The sequence below is a fragment of the Thunnus thynnus genome, chromosome 7, assembly GCF_963924715.1.
Source record: "Thunnus thynnus chromosome 7, fThuThy2.1, whole genome shotgun sequence".
Lineage (NCBI taxonomy): Eukaryota > Metazoa > Chordata > Actinopteri > Scombriformes > Scombridae > Thunnus > Thunnus thynnus.
Genome location: NC_089523.1, coordinates 13,834,454 through 13,851,922, shown reverse-complemented (window position 1 = coordinate 13,851,922; position 17,469 = coordinate 13,834,454). Strand labels below are relative to the sequence as shown.

The 17,469-nt window shown below is 40.0% G+C and overlaps 3 protein-coding genes across 9 annotated transcripts in view; 2 read left to right on the top strand and 1 right to left on the bottom strand.

The window, feature by feature from the left end:
• The first annotated feature begins 30 nt into the window (after positions 1-30).
• Positions 31-5,402, top strand: slc19a3b (solute carrier family 19 member 3b). 2 transcript variants are annotated; one of them, XM_067594478.1, is made up of 8 exons: positions 31-159; positions 1,994-2,173; positions 2,488-2,653; positions 2,815-3,130; positions 3,370-3,521; positions 4,448-4,640; positions 4,820-4,961; positions 5,250-5,402. In XM_067594478.1, exons 2-8 carry the CDS (start codon positions 2,093-2,095, stop codon positions 5,400-5,402), a joined length of 1,203 nt encoding a protein of 400 aa, XP_067450579.1. In that variant the 5' UTR covers positions 31-159; positions 1,994-2,092. The 2 variants fall into 2 exon arrangements, with proteins under 2 accessions (XP_067450579.1, XP_067450578.1); XM_067594477.1 differs by lacking the exon at positions 31-159 and adding an exon at positions 503-924.
• The window catches only part of agfg1a (ArfGAP with FG repeats 1a), a 32,741-nt gene continuing 19,050 nt past the window's right edge, over positions 3,779-17,469 (bottom strand). For 2 of the 6 annotated variants that reach the window (XM_067594474.1, XM_067594472.1), the window contains 7 exons: positions 14,963-15,178; positions 14,131-14,305; positions 13,527-13,606; positions 12,846-12,955; positions 10,155-10,311; positions 9,758-9,852; positions 8,522-9,456 (listed from right to left, as the gene is read on the bottom strand). In XM_067594474.1, the coding sequence (XP_067450575.1) occupies positions 9,397-9,456; positions 9,758-9,852; positions 10,155-10,311; positions 12,846-12,955; positions 13,527-13,606; positions 14,131-14,305; positions 14,963-15,178 (893 nt within the window). In that variant the 3' untranslated portion in view covers positions 8,522-9,396. Of the gene's footprint in view, positions 4,488-6,385; positions 6,921-8,096; positions 8,176-8,314; positions 9,457-9,757; positions 9,853-10,154; positions 10,312-12,844; positions 12,956-13,526; positions 13,607-14,130; positions 14,306-14,962; positions 15,179-16,309; positions 16,382-17,469 lie in introns of those variants that run through there. The other 4 variants (XR_010928935.1, XM_067594471.1, XM_067594473.1 and 1 more) reach the window with 4 other exon arrangements.
• Positions 5,846-8,398, top strand: slc19a3a (solute carrier family 19 member 3a). The gene is made up of 7 exons (XM_067594476.1): positions 5,846-5,998; positions 6,347-6,582; positions 6,697-7,219; positions 7,321-7,399; positions 7,687-7,879; positions 8,004-8,145; positions 8,250-8,398. Exons 1-7 carry the CDS (start codon positions 5,852-5,854, stop codon positions 8,394-8,396), a joined length of 1,467 nt encoding a protein of 488 aa, XP_067450577.1. The 5' UTR covers positions 5,846-5,851; the 3' UTR covers positions 8,397-8,398.

The following is a 17,469-nucleotide window of genomic DNA, read 5'->3' as shown; positions in this document are numbered from 1 at the left end:
ATGCGTCGTACGAACATAAACAAAAATGTTAGTCTTGACTAAATTCTGAGTGTTACAGGGTTTTCCTGCTATTAGTAAGTTATGTTTTTCGTGCTCTAGGTATGCACAGAGACAATGGAGAGAATATACAACATGTTGCCATGAATTTCTCACGACAAGGTCAGTCCAACAGCTGCTCAGTGCTTTGACTCATGACTCATGGCCACTCATGAACTCCATTACAACTTGGGTCTAGGTTTTAACCAGTGGTGATGTAAACAACAAATGGAGGAAAAGGCAAAATGCCTATGACAATGATATTTTGTACTTCAATGTTATATTACTGTTTTGTACTGCTTTTAACTATTTTTATAGATTTAGAGAACTGATAGCTCACTAATAACTTCTTATTAATAACTCTGACTTTGCTATGCTGCAGAAGAGGAGTCTTCCCAGGCCTTAATTTGCCTGTTCGTCTAACAAACAGGAAGTTTAATTTCTGTCTATTAAATTGTCTCCTGTCTGATATAATCTACTGACAGGCAAACCCAAAGTCTCGTTTCATAACCTCTCGGCTGTTTCCTAACAGGTCAAAGTCTATTGCCCATAAACTGTGGCACGTGCAGATCATAATCATGGTATGTTTATGTTCAAGCTACTGATGAGTACTGATAGCTTCAAGAAAGCTCAAAGCATTTAAGAGATAGCTCAGGCAGTCAGACCAAGGTGCTCTGGTTGTGCCCCTGGAAACAAAAACCAAAGACGATCTCTGGGAAGTTCTGCAGGGGTAAAAGCATGGGCTGTTGGGACAAGCTGAAGTCCTCCAGCTGGGCTTATCCCACTGCAGTCCTTTCCTTCTATGGGTTTTTTGCTAACTGCAGAGTAGCAGAGCCCTTCCTCACACCATACCTAATTGGACCACACAAGAACATCTCTGAAGAAGTGGTAAGAACAGCAGACATGTTGGAGTTGGAAAAGTGTTGCACACTCTGGCTCCATATGCATGTCTCCTTTAATTAGATATTGAGATGACGATCAGATTCAAGTATATGCCAATATTTTGTTATTATTCCTTTTATCTGTTCTGAACCCTTAGAACACTTTGTTGTAAATATTATACTATCATTTTATTTCACTGTAGGTTTATTTTTTTAAGAGAAGAACTGGGTTGTTGAGAGCATTTATTTTCTAGTTGCTCTGAGGTGGATCTATTTTGTTTGAAAAATTCCTTTAAACGTAGGTTTCTGAAAAACTTGAACAGGTCTGCTTTGACATCAAAGTCTTTGGCGTGGTTAGTAGGCACAAAAGAGTGTCCCTTGTTTAAGATAGAGAGATGAGATCCATTCAAAGATTTACTAGACAGATTAATGACAGTGATTTCCTCCATTGATGGGCCCAGGAGCGGGTCCAAAGTCTTTCTCTTTTTTCCATGTTGTATATGGCCTTTCCTTGGCCTCAGTCCCTTCTTCTGACTGCCATGCCTGTCCCATCTATGGATTATTTAGATAAAAAAAATGGAAACTTAGGCTGCTGAGAGCTGGTCAGAGGAAAGCCAATCAGTTTGTTGACATCCTAACGTCTTTTGGTGCTCCATTTGGGGTTCCTCCAGTAATAGATGTTGCCCTCACTTGCATCCTTTTTGTCTCTGTTGAATTTTTTAATTTTCATTTCTTTAATCGCTCTAGAAAGCTTTTCCTGCATGTCTTGATTAGCCTTGAGAAGGTCATTGAATTTTTCTTCATTTCTGATTGCTTGGGATAGAGACAGTTTTTTCTCATCAATTGATTTGTCCATTTCATCCAGGTCTTTTATAAGTTAAGAACAGCAGACAAACACATGCTGTTATGTGCAATCATATACACGCACAGCCTTTATTCATCTAGTACTTCTATTAGGAGAACTCATCTGAAACCAATCGCTCTTCAGTTTTGATTAACAGTGAGATATAAATGGGAAAAGAACACTGTGCCTACATCAACATTCATATTTCCCATTACTCGTTTTTTTCCCACAGGTGACCAACTACTTGTTCCCCATCTGGACTTATTCCTACCTGGCCTTCCTTTTCCCTGTATTCCTGCTGACTGACTTTCTGAGATACAAACCCCTCATTATGGTACAGGGGCTCTTCCTGGTCACCAACTATGTCCTCCTCTGCTTTGCCCCGGGACTGCCTGCCATGATCTTCCTTCAGGTCCACTGAAAGATTGATAACAATTACTGAACATAGTTGGATAGTAAATTATATTCCTTCTGTAACAATTGTTGTATGTCATGTATATTTCAGGAAAAAAACTGTTTCTTGACAAAAAACAAAAAATATCTTATTTAGATAATACAAATCACTCTAATCCTGCTGTTCACAGGCATATTATTGTATTGCTGCACTTTTGCCCCTTACTCAAGATTAACTCCTACAGATATAATGCATTATGTTATGCATTACTGATAAAAGGAATTTCATCAAAGACTACAATCATTTTAAAACTGTTCCCATCCAATCAACAGATCAACTATGCTGTCGTGACTTCCACAGAGGTGGCCTACTTTTCCTACATTTACAGCGTGATTCCAGTTGAGAATTACCAAAGAGCCACTGGTTACCTTCGCAGTGCCATGCTTGCTGGATATACATTTGGTGCCGGCCTGGGTCAAGTGCTCATCTCCCTGGCAGGTAGGGCCTCCCAGCCTGTGATAAATACTGAACAACTAAAAACAATATTTTTTATTGTTATTGTTATCTTGAAATCTGCCTTTGCCAGCATGCAAAACTACATTAACTACACTGAACAATATTTCAGCAAGCACTAATGAAGTATGATCTCTAATCAACAGGGGTGGACTACTTCTACATCAATGCTATCACTCTGGGGATTGTAAGCGTAGCTTTTCTCATATCCTTCTGGTTGCCAATGCCCGAGAGGAGCATGTTCTTCAAAGGGAAAAAGGCTACAGCTCTGGGCTGCCAGTCCCAGCAGGAGAGGCCAGTGGGAGAAGACAGGCCTGAGGAACCTGTGATGGATAAAGAGGAAGCTGGCTCAGGGAAAGAGAAGATGGAGCTGAATGGCAGCGCTGGCTGGTGCAGTGGGGAAAATGTGGCTATGGCGGGTCATCTACTTTGGCAAAGCTTCAAAGAGTCATACTCTTCCAGGCATTTTCTTTTTTAATTTTTTTTCTATAGATACACGTCACACTTTTTGCACATTCTGTCCTGTATCATAGTTTCATGTATGATCACTGCATCAAATGAGCAACTACATGTATATATGTATTTGCTTGAATATTCTTTGTGGTGTTTTTCTACAATTTATGCATAGGGTAGTATTTTTCTTGTAGGAGTGGCCTACTAATTATCATCATTATCATCTCAATTATTATCTCCCCATGCAGGCATTTAATCTACTGGTCCCTGTGGTGGGCTTTGGCTACAGCTGGATATGTGCAGGTATTCAACTACATCCAGCTAATGTGGGACCATATAGAACCATCTGCTACATCATCCATCTATAACGGAGGTGTAGAAGCTGCGTGCTCTCTTGTAGGTAAGCCTGGTTGTAGCAATATGTGTTTGTGTGTGTGAGTGTTGGGATGAGTGTAAGAGAGAGAATCATACAAGGAGAAAAAGAGAAAAAACTGTTTTCTGGAGTAAAATAAGCAAAAAATGTAGAACATCTAATAATAGAATGTATAATGCTGAACCTTTGAAAAGCTTTAAAATAGAAAGAGGACAAACTACTCAAAATGAAGATTTGGATTTTCTAAAGAACAGCAGAAAAAAAATGCACAAACACACATGTAGTAACAGACAGTGTATATTTTTTGGACACTGTAATCTCAGAGCAGAGCAGAGGATTCATAGAAACAGGAGGTCACAGAACGTCATCACATTGAGGACAGGCATTAGGAATCCAAGCGACACAAAGGGAGCGGAGAAACTGCAGCACAACCACATTATATAGAGCCAAGATAAAATTTAACAATGTTATTAAAGCAGCCATGTCTGATGGCACATATAAAAACTTGCAATTAAAAGAAAACAACCATGCCATTCTTGGTTATATGGGATAACTGATTAAATGGAAAATGTGTATTGATTGTGAGAGGGAATAGTGGTCCTGCTCCTTCACACTCAACCTGGCTCAGCATGAAAAGAAGAAGAGTAATTGCTTCAATTAAGGAGATAGAGTTAGACGGGTAATGGATTCTCTGATTATTACTGATAGTTGAATCTAAGAGCCGGGTGAAAGCAGTTCATCATAACAGACAGGTGCTGTAAAGCCGTGTGTGTGCATAAGGTTTTGTTCAGAGGCCACATTCCCTTTTATACCAACGTTCAAGGAAAGACATGCTGGTGCAACTATTAATGAATGAATCAGGAAATCACAGCAAGGATGCACAGGCACAGTGGAGGTGTTGTCCGCTGGGAAAAACAAATGAATAACTTCATTTTTCTTCTTATGTGGGTCAGGTGCTGCAGCAGCCTTCTCTGTGGGTTACATCAAGGTGACCTGGAACGTGTGGGGAGAGCTGGCATTAGGGTTGTTCTCATCTGTAGGGGCAGGTGCTGTGTTCCTGATGGCGTTTACCAGCAGTATCTGGGCATGCTATGCTGGATATATCATATTCAAATCCTGCTACATGCTTCTCATTACCATCACGACGTAAGTTCACAGCAGTGACAACAGATATACAACAGAGGCTACTGTGATTCCTTCAAATAAAACTATTAGTCTGCAAGCCTGGAAATGAATTGTCAGGAGGATAATACAGTGGTTTTATCTGTAAAACAAGTTTTATAGGTGTAGTTTTCTCAGACATTATAGCCACTTTGTCTTTTTAGATTTCAGATCGCAGCCAATCTCTCCATGGAGTGCTATGCTTTGACATTCGGCATCAACACTTTTGTTGCCCTTTCACTGCAGACCATCATGACGGGCATTTTTATTGATGAAGCTGCACTGGGATTGGACATTGTGACACAGGTATGTTTGTACGCAGGCTCAAGTAGGCAGAAGTGACAGTATGCTCACAGATGATCCCAAAAAAAAAAAAAAACGAAGCATGCATAATAAAGTAGAATTCAACAATGTATTACCCATTCTCTGGGTGAACTCTAGCTGGATCAATACTGGAAGCAGCATAAGTGCTCTGTTTGCTAACACTGAAATGTGAGGACAGAGTGACACCTGGTGGATATAATGGTGATGTAGCTAAATCCTTGGCATGACTGAAATAATAATGCTGAGGATGACAGAAGACTCTCTCCGCAGTTCATCCTCTACGGGAGCTACTACGCTGTCATCTCTGTGCTCTTTCTGATTCGGGGGACCTACACCGCCTGTGTAAATCGACACCGTCTTGAGCAAGCAGATGTCAAGGAACAAGAAACCAGCGTGGAGGTGATCTCTGCTGCACATTTCTGACCAAGGTCAACAAACTGTCAGTCTTGATAATACTAAGAGTGAAGGTGATTGTTCCATTTGTTTATGGGGAAATAAAATAATCATATATTAACAGCATTATTGTTCACTAATGATTGTAAACTCAGTGACTCAGTGTTTTGTTTTTTTTTTAAAAATATTATCTCTGCAATTTGTAGGAGGATGTCAAACCGAAATTAGCACTGATTAGTGTGATATATTAAATATAAAGCCCTGAAATATGTGTTGCTGACTGTTTAATTTGTAACACGTGTGACTCGGCTTGAGCTGGACCATACCCAAGGTTGTGCTGATCTTTGGCCGGGTTGTTTATTGACAAACCGAGCTCAACACTTTAGACAACCTCAGGTGTTTCATACATGTAGGCAAGACAGAAAAAGTAGCACACAGTGGAACACATAAGCCTGAAACAGGTAGAAGAACAGTTGAAGATGGAAGCAGTGCGGAGGTGGAGATCAGATTGGAGGTATCCCACTACCCTGTTGTGCGTGTACGGATTCTTCAGCACAGTTAAACCCCTGGAGCCCTTCCTCATACCATTCTTGACAGGACCAGACAAGAATTTGACAACAGAACAGGTATGAAAACCAAAACAAATGACTTAAGTAAACCACAGATCACGAGAATCTAATTCAGAAAGTAAAAAGAGTAATCATGGGATAACAGGAGTTTCAGTCTATATTGTAAGTTTTGTGGTGTTCACACCAAAACTTAAAATTCCTGTATTTGCTTTATTGTACTTTTACATGTTAAATCATGACAAAATAACCAAGCTGGTGAATCACAGCAAAGAGTTAAATACAGTCTTTATTACTTGAGTGATAAAAATCCAATCAGGGTTATAAAACCTTTGATTTATTGCCGTGAAGCAATACAGTTCCTGTTAAACATGCAAGGCATCTTTCACACTCGTGTTTCCTTAACAGGTTAACAATCAAATTTTCCCAGTGTGGACGTATTCTTACCTATGTGTGCTGGTGCCAGTATTCCTGCTGACCGACTGGCTGCGATACAAGCCTGTGGTGGTGTTCCAGTGTGTCACACTCTTCATCACCACAGCAATGCTGCTCTGGACAGATAGTGTACCTGCCATGCAGGCCATGCAGTGCTTCTACGGGATGGTGACAGCCAGCGAGGTGGCCTATTTCTCCTACATCTACAGGTCATGTAGCTCAAAGGGAAAAAGCAAGGCACCATTACTGCCAGGGGTCAGAGGGTTTAATTCTGAATTGTAAATGGTGCTGACATGACATTTTGAATATGTTGTTTATTACAGTGTGATAGATCTGAAGAGGTACCGGAAGGCCACTTCTTACAGCCGCAGTGTGCAGCTCCTGGGGTACACAGTGGGCTCTGTGCTGGGCCAGCTGCTCGTCAGCTTCAACCTCATGTCCTACAACAACATCCTGGTGTTTACTATGGTTCTCACTGCCATCGCTCTCCTCGCTTCCTGCCTCCTACCAATGCCACAGCAGAGTATGTTCTTTCACCGCATTCATACTGGACAGAAAACAGTAACAGAGGGAACAAAGAGGCATGCAAATGAGACTGTGGGAAGAGGAGACGAAAAGGGAGAGAAAGGAGGAGAAACACAGGATGATACAGGAAACGGACAGGAAGAAAAAGGGCCAAAGGCGGAGGACATTGAGGAGGCTGTTGGTGCAGAGAGCTGCTGCGGAGTTCTCCTCCGGCTGTGGAAGGACTTTCTTCGGTGCTACTCCTCCAGAAAGCTGCTGTACTGGTCGGTGTGGTGGGCAATGGCCACCTGTGGCTATAACCAGACTGTCAACTACGTGCAGGTCAGTCACAAAGGCAACATAAACAAAAAAAAAAGTGAAAATTAAGCCTGTGTGTGTGATCAGCATCTCCAAATCTTCAATAAATGCAATATTCTCTGCAGGTGCTATGGGAGCATGTGCAGCCTTCTCAGAACTTCAGCATTTACAATGGCGGGGTGGAGGCAGTGTCCAACCTGTTGAGTAAGAAGCATCAGATAAACATTTCCAGGACTAGAAAAGGATGCCCCCCGCAAAGCCATGATTGAGTTAAAAATTTTTTAAATGTATTTTCCTATAAGATCATTTCTACACTGGGCTGTAATGGAAATGGGAACCTATTGTGTGACATGTCCTGTTGTTGTGGACACTTCATAGAATATAACTGTTATACTGTACTAAAATATATTAATATACATAAAACATATGATCTAAATGCTTATTCATTTGTGATCTCCACTAAAATAGTCCATAATTGATGTGTTTTGTAGGTGCAGCAACAGCCTATGGTATAGGCTTCACTGAGGTGAAATGGGAACTGTGGGGAGAGCTGGCCCTGGGTGGTTTCTCTGGACTCGGAGCAGCAGCACTCTTCCTCATGACCTTTATTGGAAACATCTGGGTCTGCTATACTGGTTACATCCTTTTCAAGTGCCTGTACATGCTGCTGATAACAATAGCCATGTGAGTGTGTTATGTTCATATAAAATGGGTTATGTTTTACCCTATAATTCAGACAGAACAAGAAAAAAAAAACACTAAATCATATATGTATATGCAAATTAACAAAACACACTACTTCTCTTAGGTACCAAATTGCAGCTGACCTGTCAATGGAAAGATATGCACTGGTGTTTGGCGCAAACAACTTTGGAGCACTGACCCTACAGACGATCATCACCTCTGTTGTGGTGGACAGTGGAGGACTGGGTCTGGCCATCATTCCTCAGGTGAGTCGTCTGATCATAAAATTAGGTCTTCTGTGGGTGTAGCAGATTTGTTTGTATGTCCACTCATCAGTTGTAAACTCTTAAAATTGTTTGCTCTTTTGTAGTTCACCATATACGCCAGCTACTTCTCAGTCATTGCTGTTCTTTTTTCACTGCGGGGACTGTTTACCATTTGGAGAGCACGAAGAAGCAAGGAAGAGTCACCCCCTCCAGAGAATGATGAATCAGGTTCTGAAGGACACAGATTCTGAATACAAGGAATTGAGCATTACCAACTGAGACAATTACTTGTGCTTTAGGTTCCTGCTGTGTCCAAGTGGCCAAATGCCAGTTAAAAAGCAGAAGAGCTTCAAATTACTGAATGCAACACCATGAATATGAATCCTTTCTTTTTTTTTTTTTTATACAAAACAAATGTACAAGTTTTTCATACATCAATATAAATGAATGGTTTGGTCATTTCTTCTTACTTAAAATTCATTTTAATATATATACTGTATATATTTACACATTAAATTAAAATTCTCTTAATACCCAATGTAAGTGGTTTTCAGTTCATCAGTCATTCCTGTTACCCACATGGATGTGGATGACTGAAGTTCAAAAGCGTTGCGACCCAGGCCCCTGTCAGAAGGGCGAAGGATGACAGAGAAATTAGTCTCCTGCCCGTCCCCGATGCAGCATTCACGCCTTCTTTCATCTCTTGCCGACAAAGCATGCATTCTTGTCTTTAGTGAGAACAGTTTACCTAAAAGTATCCTGCACAAATAAACAGTTTGGTTCTTTACACATACAGTAACTGGCAGTACCCATTAGCTTTTCAAAGCAATAGTTCTGTCTTAACAAATCGTGTGTGTTAGATACAAATACTGATATGCAACAAAGAGCTAATTTCCTAGAAGAAAAATATGTACAGAATTGCAGCATAATGAATGAAATATAGTTTGCAATAACTTAGTTTTCAGCCAGTTTGATTATACATTGCGGCTCAGTAGAGGCCAGGCCAGTTCACAGGTTAAATAGAGAAGAGGGGATCAACCTCTCCCTCTGCACACACCATCACTTTGTTTTGTTGCCATAGACTGTGTCAGCATGACTGTCTGTCATAATGTCCCATTTGTGACAAACTGCGATAGAAAATACAAATCCTTACAAACATTGTGTTTTTAAAGCTACTTGTGAAACAAAACAGTGCAATAGGTGCAAGCGTGCCAGTTGTTGACCCTGTAGTAGAGCGGATTGGATGGATCGCTATAAGAAAGGATTCGTTGAAGAGCCTCCCGCTGGATACTGTGCAGGTGGAGCTGCACCCTGGAAAGGATACACAAAACACACAGTCAGAATACATATTTACTATTGAGAGGAGGGTTGATTAAAATTCACAATCTATTATAAAATAATTCAACCACTGGTGGATTTTTACTGGAACTGACACTATAGCAGCAATGAAATCTATTCATCATCATCATCTCTGTTGTAAAGCCTCATACAGATTAGCACCCAACAAGAGGACAACGTGCCTATCAACAATTATCTTTCTTGTCTCATTGGCCCAAAGTCCCCCCCATTCATCTGTGTAAAACATACTTCTACTAGAGGAAATAATACCAACCAGGAAAGGGTTGCTAGAGACCATAGGTCCAGCCATCGCCTGCCCAAAAGGAGTCACAACAGGCTTGGCCTGGCCAAAGGCTGAAAATCCTCCACCTGAAAGACATGTACATTGACATTTAAAGAACTGATGTTTGAATTCCCACTCAACAAATTCATCATAGCAACAACAACCCAAACAGGGCTTCTTTGCTCATGTCAAAGTAAGCAAACCAAAAGCAATACTGGAATAGAATATTCTGACTCAACACAGACATTTTTGAAGGGATTTGGAGTTTCTTTCAGTTATTCACAGATAATCAAGTGCAACAATTTGACTACTGAGCCAGAAACAAATCTAAACTTGAATTTAAGTATAGTAAGTTATACAGTGCAGATATATCTACATTTATACACACCGTTGGGTTGCTGGGGATATGCTGGTGCCTGAGGGAAGGGAGCCTGGCCAGGAAAGGGTTGCTGGAAGGTTCCACTAAAACTGGTGGGGAGGTTGTAGGCTGCAGCATTCCCAAATCCAGCTGGCATACTCATGGAGCCTGTGCCAAATGTGGCTGCAACACACCAGGAGAGCAGTTGATTAAAGTTAAATTAAAATCTACAGGTATATGACAAAATTACATGCATACAAAAAAAAGGTTTTAAAAAAATTGCACCCATTGCTTCTTTATTTAATTTACAAGATTATGTCATGACATTTTTACAGCACAAACACTAACAGACACACACACACACAGGATCCAGCACACAACAGCAGAAAAACACGAGAGAAAACAAACAGATTTGTTAGGAAGCAATTTGTTGGAAAGTGATATACTGAAAGTAAACTTAAATGAGTGAGAAGATGAACAAATAGGGTTTACAGAACAGTCAACAAGAAAAGTATTGATACAAAAAATTAGGAATTATAAATATAACAATTACACCATGCAGGAGGTTTGGTCATTGTCCTTTTAGCAGGCAAATAACTGCACAGGGGATTCTGTAATCCATAGTGTTGCACTCTACAGTAAAACTGTCCATTCATCTTTTTCCTGCTGAGAATCTCAGTGTATGTATTTGCACAGTTTAAAAAATGCAAATTTAGATTAAAAATTGTCCCCAGACAAGCCTTAGAAAAAGGGAGGGATTGTGTGAACAAAAGTCCGACATCAGGCTACAACATTTGCAGTAAGTGTACCAGTGTCTGACCTCTGATGAGCACAAGGGAGCAAAGTGGAATCAAACTGTGGTAAGACAGAAAGCTGGGAATTGAGCAATCCAATATCCTGTGCAAATGCTACATCCAGTGCCTGTTCAATAAATATTGAAAGCAAATGCAATTGATATTGAGGATAGTCTGGAAGACTTACTGGGTTTATTCACTGAATGAAGCGTATTACAACACTACCAAGATAATGAATTACTAGCTGATTCATTATGTACATTACAGTGCATAGTTAGATTTAATAATTTAGTTTCTTCATAAAAACATAAGACATCCAACTGATAAAAAGGAAAATGTTGAGGAAGCCATTATCACTGAATCCACAGGAGCCCTGGACTCCAGATACAGATATGGTAGACAGTGGGGTAAGATAAGCACTTTTTTACAATTTCAACCACAGAATAAAAAGGTATACTTCATTCCTAAAAAAATAATATTATTAATAATATTTAATTCTATTTGGCATTCTTTGACATTATCAACTTACCACAAGATAGAGGTAAGCACAGCCTAGACTGCCATTATAACTATTTACTATCAAACAAAATAACAGTAGACTGCCTGCAGGAAAAAGTGAATTTAAGTCTGTTTGAATTTCTAGTTGGTTGATTTTCTCAAAATCTTGGTGTCATTCTATCCAGTATTCATCTGCCACAGATTCGCTTTCTGACACCTCTTTAGATTTTATTATTAAGTCATCCTAGGGGACTGAAGAACTGTTTGTGTTAGTATTTCTTTAGAATGATGATACCTGCAGAGTAAAGCTTGATTTGGTGACAGTCAATCAGTATGAGGACAATTACAGTAAATAACAAAACTGAGTACATCCCTGGTCAATATCACTAAATGTTAGGTAATTGCAAATTATTTCCTTTTAATACAATTTTATTCGTTTTTAAGGCAATACGCAAGAAGAATTCAGTCAATTATTTGAAAAAACAGAATGCTTCATTAGTGAGACTCCATTCTTTTATTTTTTTTGTATTTTGTATGCTCATCTTTATTTTTGATGACAGATTTGATCCTCTTGGGCATGGATGATTTACCTTGCAAGGCAGCTGGATTTGCCAGATCATGTTTTGTTGCTCTACCCTCCACTTAAAAATAGTTTTTTTATATACTGTAGCTCAAATGACTATCTCCACATGTACTTCTTCCATCACTGATTCAGGGAAATGATAACAGGATTTCCCAAAAAGCGGCTCACTTTAGACTTATCTTAAATCCTTGCTCCCTTGTGGTGAAATGCACCTAGTTGTACCTAGTTTATCACACACAGGTTTCTGAATCTTGTGGCTATGCTTACCTCACCACATTTTCCTGATAAGATTTGCTACAGGAACAGGAAGGGACTGGCAGAGCAAGGCACAAGAGAGCAAAAGTGAAGCAGAGAGCAGAAGGGAACCTACCAATGGTGGGAGGGAAACCCTGCCCATGAAGTACCCTCATCAAGCCTGTCCAGCATGGCAAGAGCAATCAGACAGACAACTAAATCTCACTTTCAAAACCTTACTGCGCATCTCCCGTGCACATCAGTAAATGGCAACACTAGTTCTGCTACCAATTTCAATAAAGTCGGTTTAGATTACTTTTAAATGGTGAGTATATTTGGTATTCAGACATTTTGATAATTTTCTCCTCTAGTTGCCTGATTGGTTGCCTCGGTGTTTGACACTGTGATCTGAGGCATATTCATTGCTAACTGTGTGCAAGGAAATCAAACATAATACATTTACTGTACAATGTAACACACCTGCACCTTGCCCATAATCTTATATAAAGGATTTTACTATGCTATGTTGCATTAATTCATTAAGCTGATTTAATGGTGTGCTCTAAGTGCTACACATTCACAGACACACACAAACATACACATAAACAAACCTGCTGCTGCTGCTGCTGCCGCATTTGCTGTTCTGCCATTGCTCTGGAATGGGTTAGTGGGTGCTGCTGCTGGGGCAACACCAGCAGCTACAAACGGATTAGTTGACTGAGCTGTTGGGAGAGGTATAAAGTCAGCCAACATGAGCAAGTAGTAAGAAACAGATAAATAAACTGCATGACATAAACATGTTAAAAGCAAAAGCATTGATATATGCATGGTATCCCATTTCAACGTGTTAATGTACACGATCAGTGATTTTCCTCACTCTCAATTCAAATCACTGGCACAAATACCTCCTATTGCTGACCTTTTCACTAACAGTATCCTTCAAATAAACTGATCATGGCTGATTCCCTGCTGAGAAATTAAGATCTGCATAGAGTCCTCCTGAGAAGTAGCACAGCTTATCACAGAATGGTACTGACTGACTCAACACTCCCATTTTGTCATCATATCTACAACCTAATCCCAAGAACTCAACCAGCAAAGTTCTCAATGTCCAACAAGGGTACAGAGGCTCTCTGCTTTATGACAACAATGCTCAATGCCAAATTCAGCTATTACCTACAGTACACGGTACCCAACCCTTACCCTAGGATTGTCCCTTAATCTTTACTGATTTCAATTTGGGTACATTATTGCCACAGTACACAGAAAAAAATTGCCTATAGGTTCACTCACCTCCAAAACCTTGAGCCATGCCAGGCAGGGCCTGCTGTCCTTGGGCTGTTGACACCCCAGTCTCTGGGCCAAACACACCTCTGCAGTGAAACAAAATTGACACACAGTCTCTTCAGGGAAGCCAGAAAAATAAAACTAGAGACTCTATGCAATACTGTATGATGGAGTGGTAACTGTAGGTTTGTAGGTTAAGTTGCTTTGTTTGTAAAAATTGTCAGATAGTTTAACTGTAGTTTAACTTTAACAGTATTTATTCAGATGGTTCAGATCCATCAACTATCACACTCCTATGTTTCAACAATCAGGTGAATAATTTGGCCTAAAACATCTTTGCCACATTGAATAACTGGAAAAATGTGCATTAAAACCCAATATTATACACTGTGTATTTCAAATTCATACTACCATTTCAGTGAGACCTAAAAATAACAATCTTGACTTATTCTTGAATCAGATGAACCAATTTATTTTAATAAATTATAAAAAATAAACAATATTTAGTAGTAGACTTAGACTTTTGGACCCCACAATAGCAGGGGACTTATTCCTCGTGTTGTGTGTGTATGTGTGTGTGTGTGAGTGTGTGTTAAGCATAGTGTCTCACACTTGTGAGGTGCTGGTGGTGTTGTAAACACTTGTAGCAGGGGCCGAGGGGCTGAAGACTGTATCAAGCTCAGCTAAAGCAGCATAGCGGTCCCCAACTGCTGGCTGGTTCTGAGGCAAACCACTCACTCCTGCTGCAGCCGTGGCTGAGCTCACCCCGCCAGGAACACCACCTCCTGGAATAGAAGCACATAACAGCAGAGCTGGGTTCAATCCACCTCATCTCAACCAGTCCAGGACAACATTGTCTTCAAATTTCAAAGACAGAAGCAAAAGGTCCGGAGATAGCTGCCATACTCAACCTATTAAAAATAATGGGGAATAAATGTTCAGTCATTAGGAAATTTGCATTTTCTTGCACCAAAATTGTTATATGAACAAAATAAACTAGTACCAGCCCAGTACAATTCACAGATGCTTGAGTGCCAAATTTCTGCCCATGTGACACTAAAACTCTCCAATGAAACTAGTGCATATTCTTTAAAGTACCACGTGCAGTGGGCTTGTTGTCCGCATACAGGCTGGTTCAGTAGCGTTGAGGCCAGGGAACAGATTTTGAAAAAAAGGTAAGGTACAATGGTAGGGCCATCTCAAAATACAACCAAGCCTGAGCTTAGCCAAAAATGTAGCGATACGGAAGTACACGTCTGCTAGCAAATGCATATCAGCCCTTCTTTGAGAGAGACGATTCCTTCCCTGCACTGGGAATAACACTCATAGGGACTTACATCTATGCGCATGATTATATTTTTTGTTATGTCATCTTCTTTTTTGAGTCAACCTCTATCCATACAACTGAGATCTATGAAACAGGCTAGGCAAGAGAAGTTTACCTTGCTCTGTTGTGGCAGAGCTAAACATGTTATCCAGGTCAGCGAAGGCTGCGTATCTATCGGCAGGGACACTAGTACTCTGTACAGCATCTTTGCCAGCTCCTGTGGAGTTACTCTGGGAGGAGGAACTGAAGGATCCAAAGTCAGCACTACACGATTTGGGGAAGTTGTCAAAATTTGCAAAACTGGCATTTGCTAGTCCCCCTGAGGCGCTACCTGCATGAAAGAAAAGAGATTAGAGAGTCATAAGGGGAATCTTCATTGTTGGTTCTGGGTGACAGCATAAACAGGAGGGGAGGGAGAGAAGCTGCATGATTGGTAAAGTTGGGTTGGAGTCAGGCTCTATAGTACACTTAACAACACTACAAAAACAAGTCCTCTGCAACACTGCGCTATGCTGGCTCGTCATTAGCCAATGAACCTCTAGGGAAGTCATAAAAATTAGCATTTATTTATGTTCGAGACAAATGAAGTGTAGAACAGCACCATTCTTTAGCTCTGAGCTACATCCGAGTTCAGCACCATACTGTGAATCAACATCAGAGTATTACAGACAAAATCAACCAAAATGTATTAACTGTGGCATGGGAAACAACTGATAATTCAATTTAAAAGAACTGCAGCCTACTAATCACCCTGTAGCCATTACTGAGCTCTGTAAAGAGTAGACCATCATTTCAACCAGATCTAGGATTGTTACTGGGGAAGAAGTAGTTCACTTTTTCTCTGCAAGAGACAAATCCTTCAAGAACTGTTCATAAGTTTACAACTGCCAATGGCTGTTGGTTAAATTTGTTTCACACTATATGTCTGTGTTTGAAAACCATGATAATGTAGGCACTTCCCTCCATTTCAGGTCTAGTAGATTCTGTGATCAATTCCAGGCTGGGTTTCATGAGTTTGTCAAACATATTAAGAACTCAGTTAAAGCAAAGCAATTTGTATTCTTATAAGGCATAATGGATTATCGAAAATTTTGAATTTTAACTCAGTCATTTTTAAATTGATGAAATAGACCTGAAGGGTATGATGCTTTTTTGCTCCCATGTTACTGCTAAAAAAGGGAGGGGAAATGGTGGGTTGAGAACACAGTATAGTGAGTGTCTGATTCTACCTTGTTTTTTTATTCTTTTTAGTCTGTTATCCACAGTGGTTCTCAGCAGTGACAGCAATAATTGAAGCTTGTTACCTCTGTTTTCAACCATTGAATCAGAGTTACAGACACAAAAAGAACTACATGCTGAGACACACATTACATCCAGAGAGAGGAGGATCAGAGTGACTACACATTAGAGACAGTGGAAAGGGTGAAAGCTGTTAAGAGGGCAAGCCCAGAGAGAGACTTACTGTGTGCAGCCTGGAGAGGCAGAGCAGTGGCAAACTCACCCATACTGCGGCTGGATGAGAGCACAGTGAACGCTGGCAGCCAAAAAAATAAAAATAAAATAAAATAAAATAAAATAAGAGAAGGAGGGAGAAATGGGGCAATGAGCAATGTAAGACAGGGATGGAGAAACAAAAGAAAGAAATATCAACTAAATCAAAGGTAAAAATTAAAAAACGTAAAGTCAAAGAAAAATCAACTGCTGCTGAAGCAAAGGATGAAAAACACAGGAGACAGAATGGACAGCTAAGGCCAGGCAGATAGCACAGTCAGTGTCTGTGAGAGAAGGATTATCTTATAAAGCCATGAGAGAGTAGAGCTTTATCCATCAAGCAATAGACATCAAGAGATCACTGTGTACCTCCACATAAAGATAATTATCAATGTAGAACATCCAGCAGAGGGCACTGTAGTGCATGACATTCTCCTGAGACTAGGGGGAAGGAAGTTTAAGTGTGTCTTTTTGTATAAAAGTCACTGTTTTGTGTATGGTTAAGTGACAGTTTGTGTTGAGCAAATGCTCTTTAAAAATCTTACATAACACGTACAGTATAACTAGATAAAGGGTTTGGAGTGAAATATGGGCCAGAATGACAAAGACAGGCAAGATTAGGACAACAGTAGATATCTGCATGTTGAAGTCATGGTTTGCTTCTTTGGGAGAAGTACAGACCGGATAAGTGACAGTAATTTTTCACCACCACAAAAATGTGGGTACTGTACTACAGCAGTAACACACCTGGTGTTTTGCATATCCTGTATCACTATAAATGTCTGCCTAATTACTGCACAGTGATATACTTTTTATCTCGTAAAAACTAAAATGGATTCAGCACATTGAAAGATATATTGCTCCTATATCCCAACATTGAAATTAATGTTGAATCTTAAACTCTGTGTACACTTTTGTGCTGTACAACCACCACTTGCTTTTTTTTTTTTTTTTTTTTTAAAAAGGATGACCTTTGTAAACTTAGCAGGTTATCATGGTAAAGTGAAGCTTTCAAGGTTAATTAAAATAGAGATATGCTGAAGGTGGTGTTTAGATTGAATGCTTCTGGTGTGTTTGCACTGGTGTGCACCTTATTCTCTGGTGCACAGTATTTGCATAGTGCACAGTATC

Bases quoted from the DNA above. Each gene is read 5' to 3' on its own strand.
- slc19a3b (XM_067594477.1), top strand. From the start codon at position 775: ATGGGCTGTTGGGACAAGCTGAAGTCCTCCAGCTGGGCTTATCCCACT. The intron at 4,641-4,819 runs GTAAGTTCACAG...TTGTCTTTTTAG, and splicing joins CTTCTCATTACCATCACGAC to ATTTCAGATCGCAGCCAATC. The intron at 4,962-5,249 runs GTATGTTTGTAC...CTCTCTCCGCAG, and splicing joins GATTGGACATTGTGACACAG to TTCATCCTCTACGGGAGCTA.
- slc19a3a (XM_067594476.1), top strand. From the start codon at position 5,852: ATGGAAGCAGTGCGGAGGTGGAGATCAGATTGGAGGTATCCCACTACC. The intron at 7,400-7,686 runs GTAAGAAGCATC...TGTGTTTTGTAG, and splicing joins GGCAGTGTCCAACCTGTTGA to GTGCAGCAACAGCCTATGGT. The intron at 8,146-8,249 runs GTGAGTCGTCTG...GCTCTTTTGTAG, and splicing joins GTCTGGCCATCATTCCTCAG to TTCACCATATACGCCAGCTA.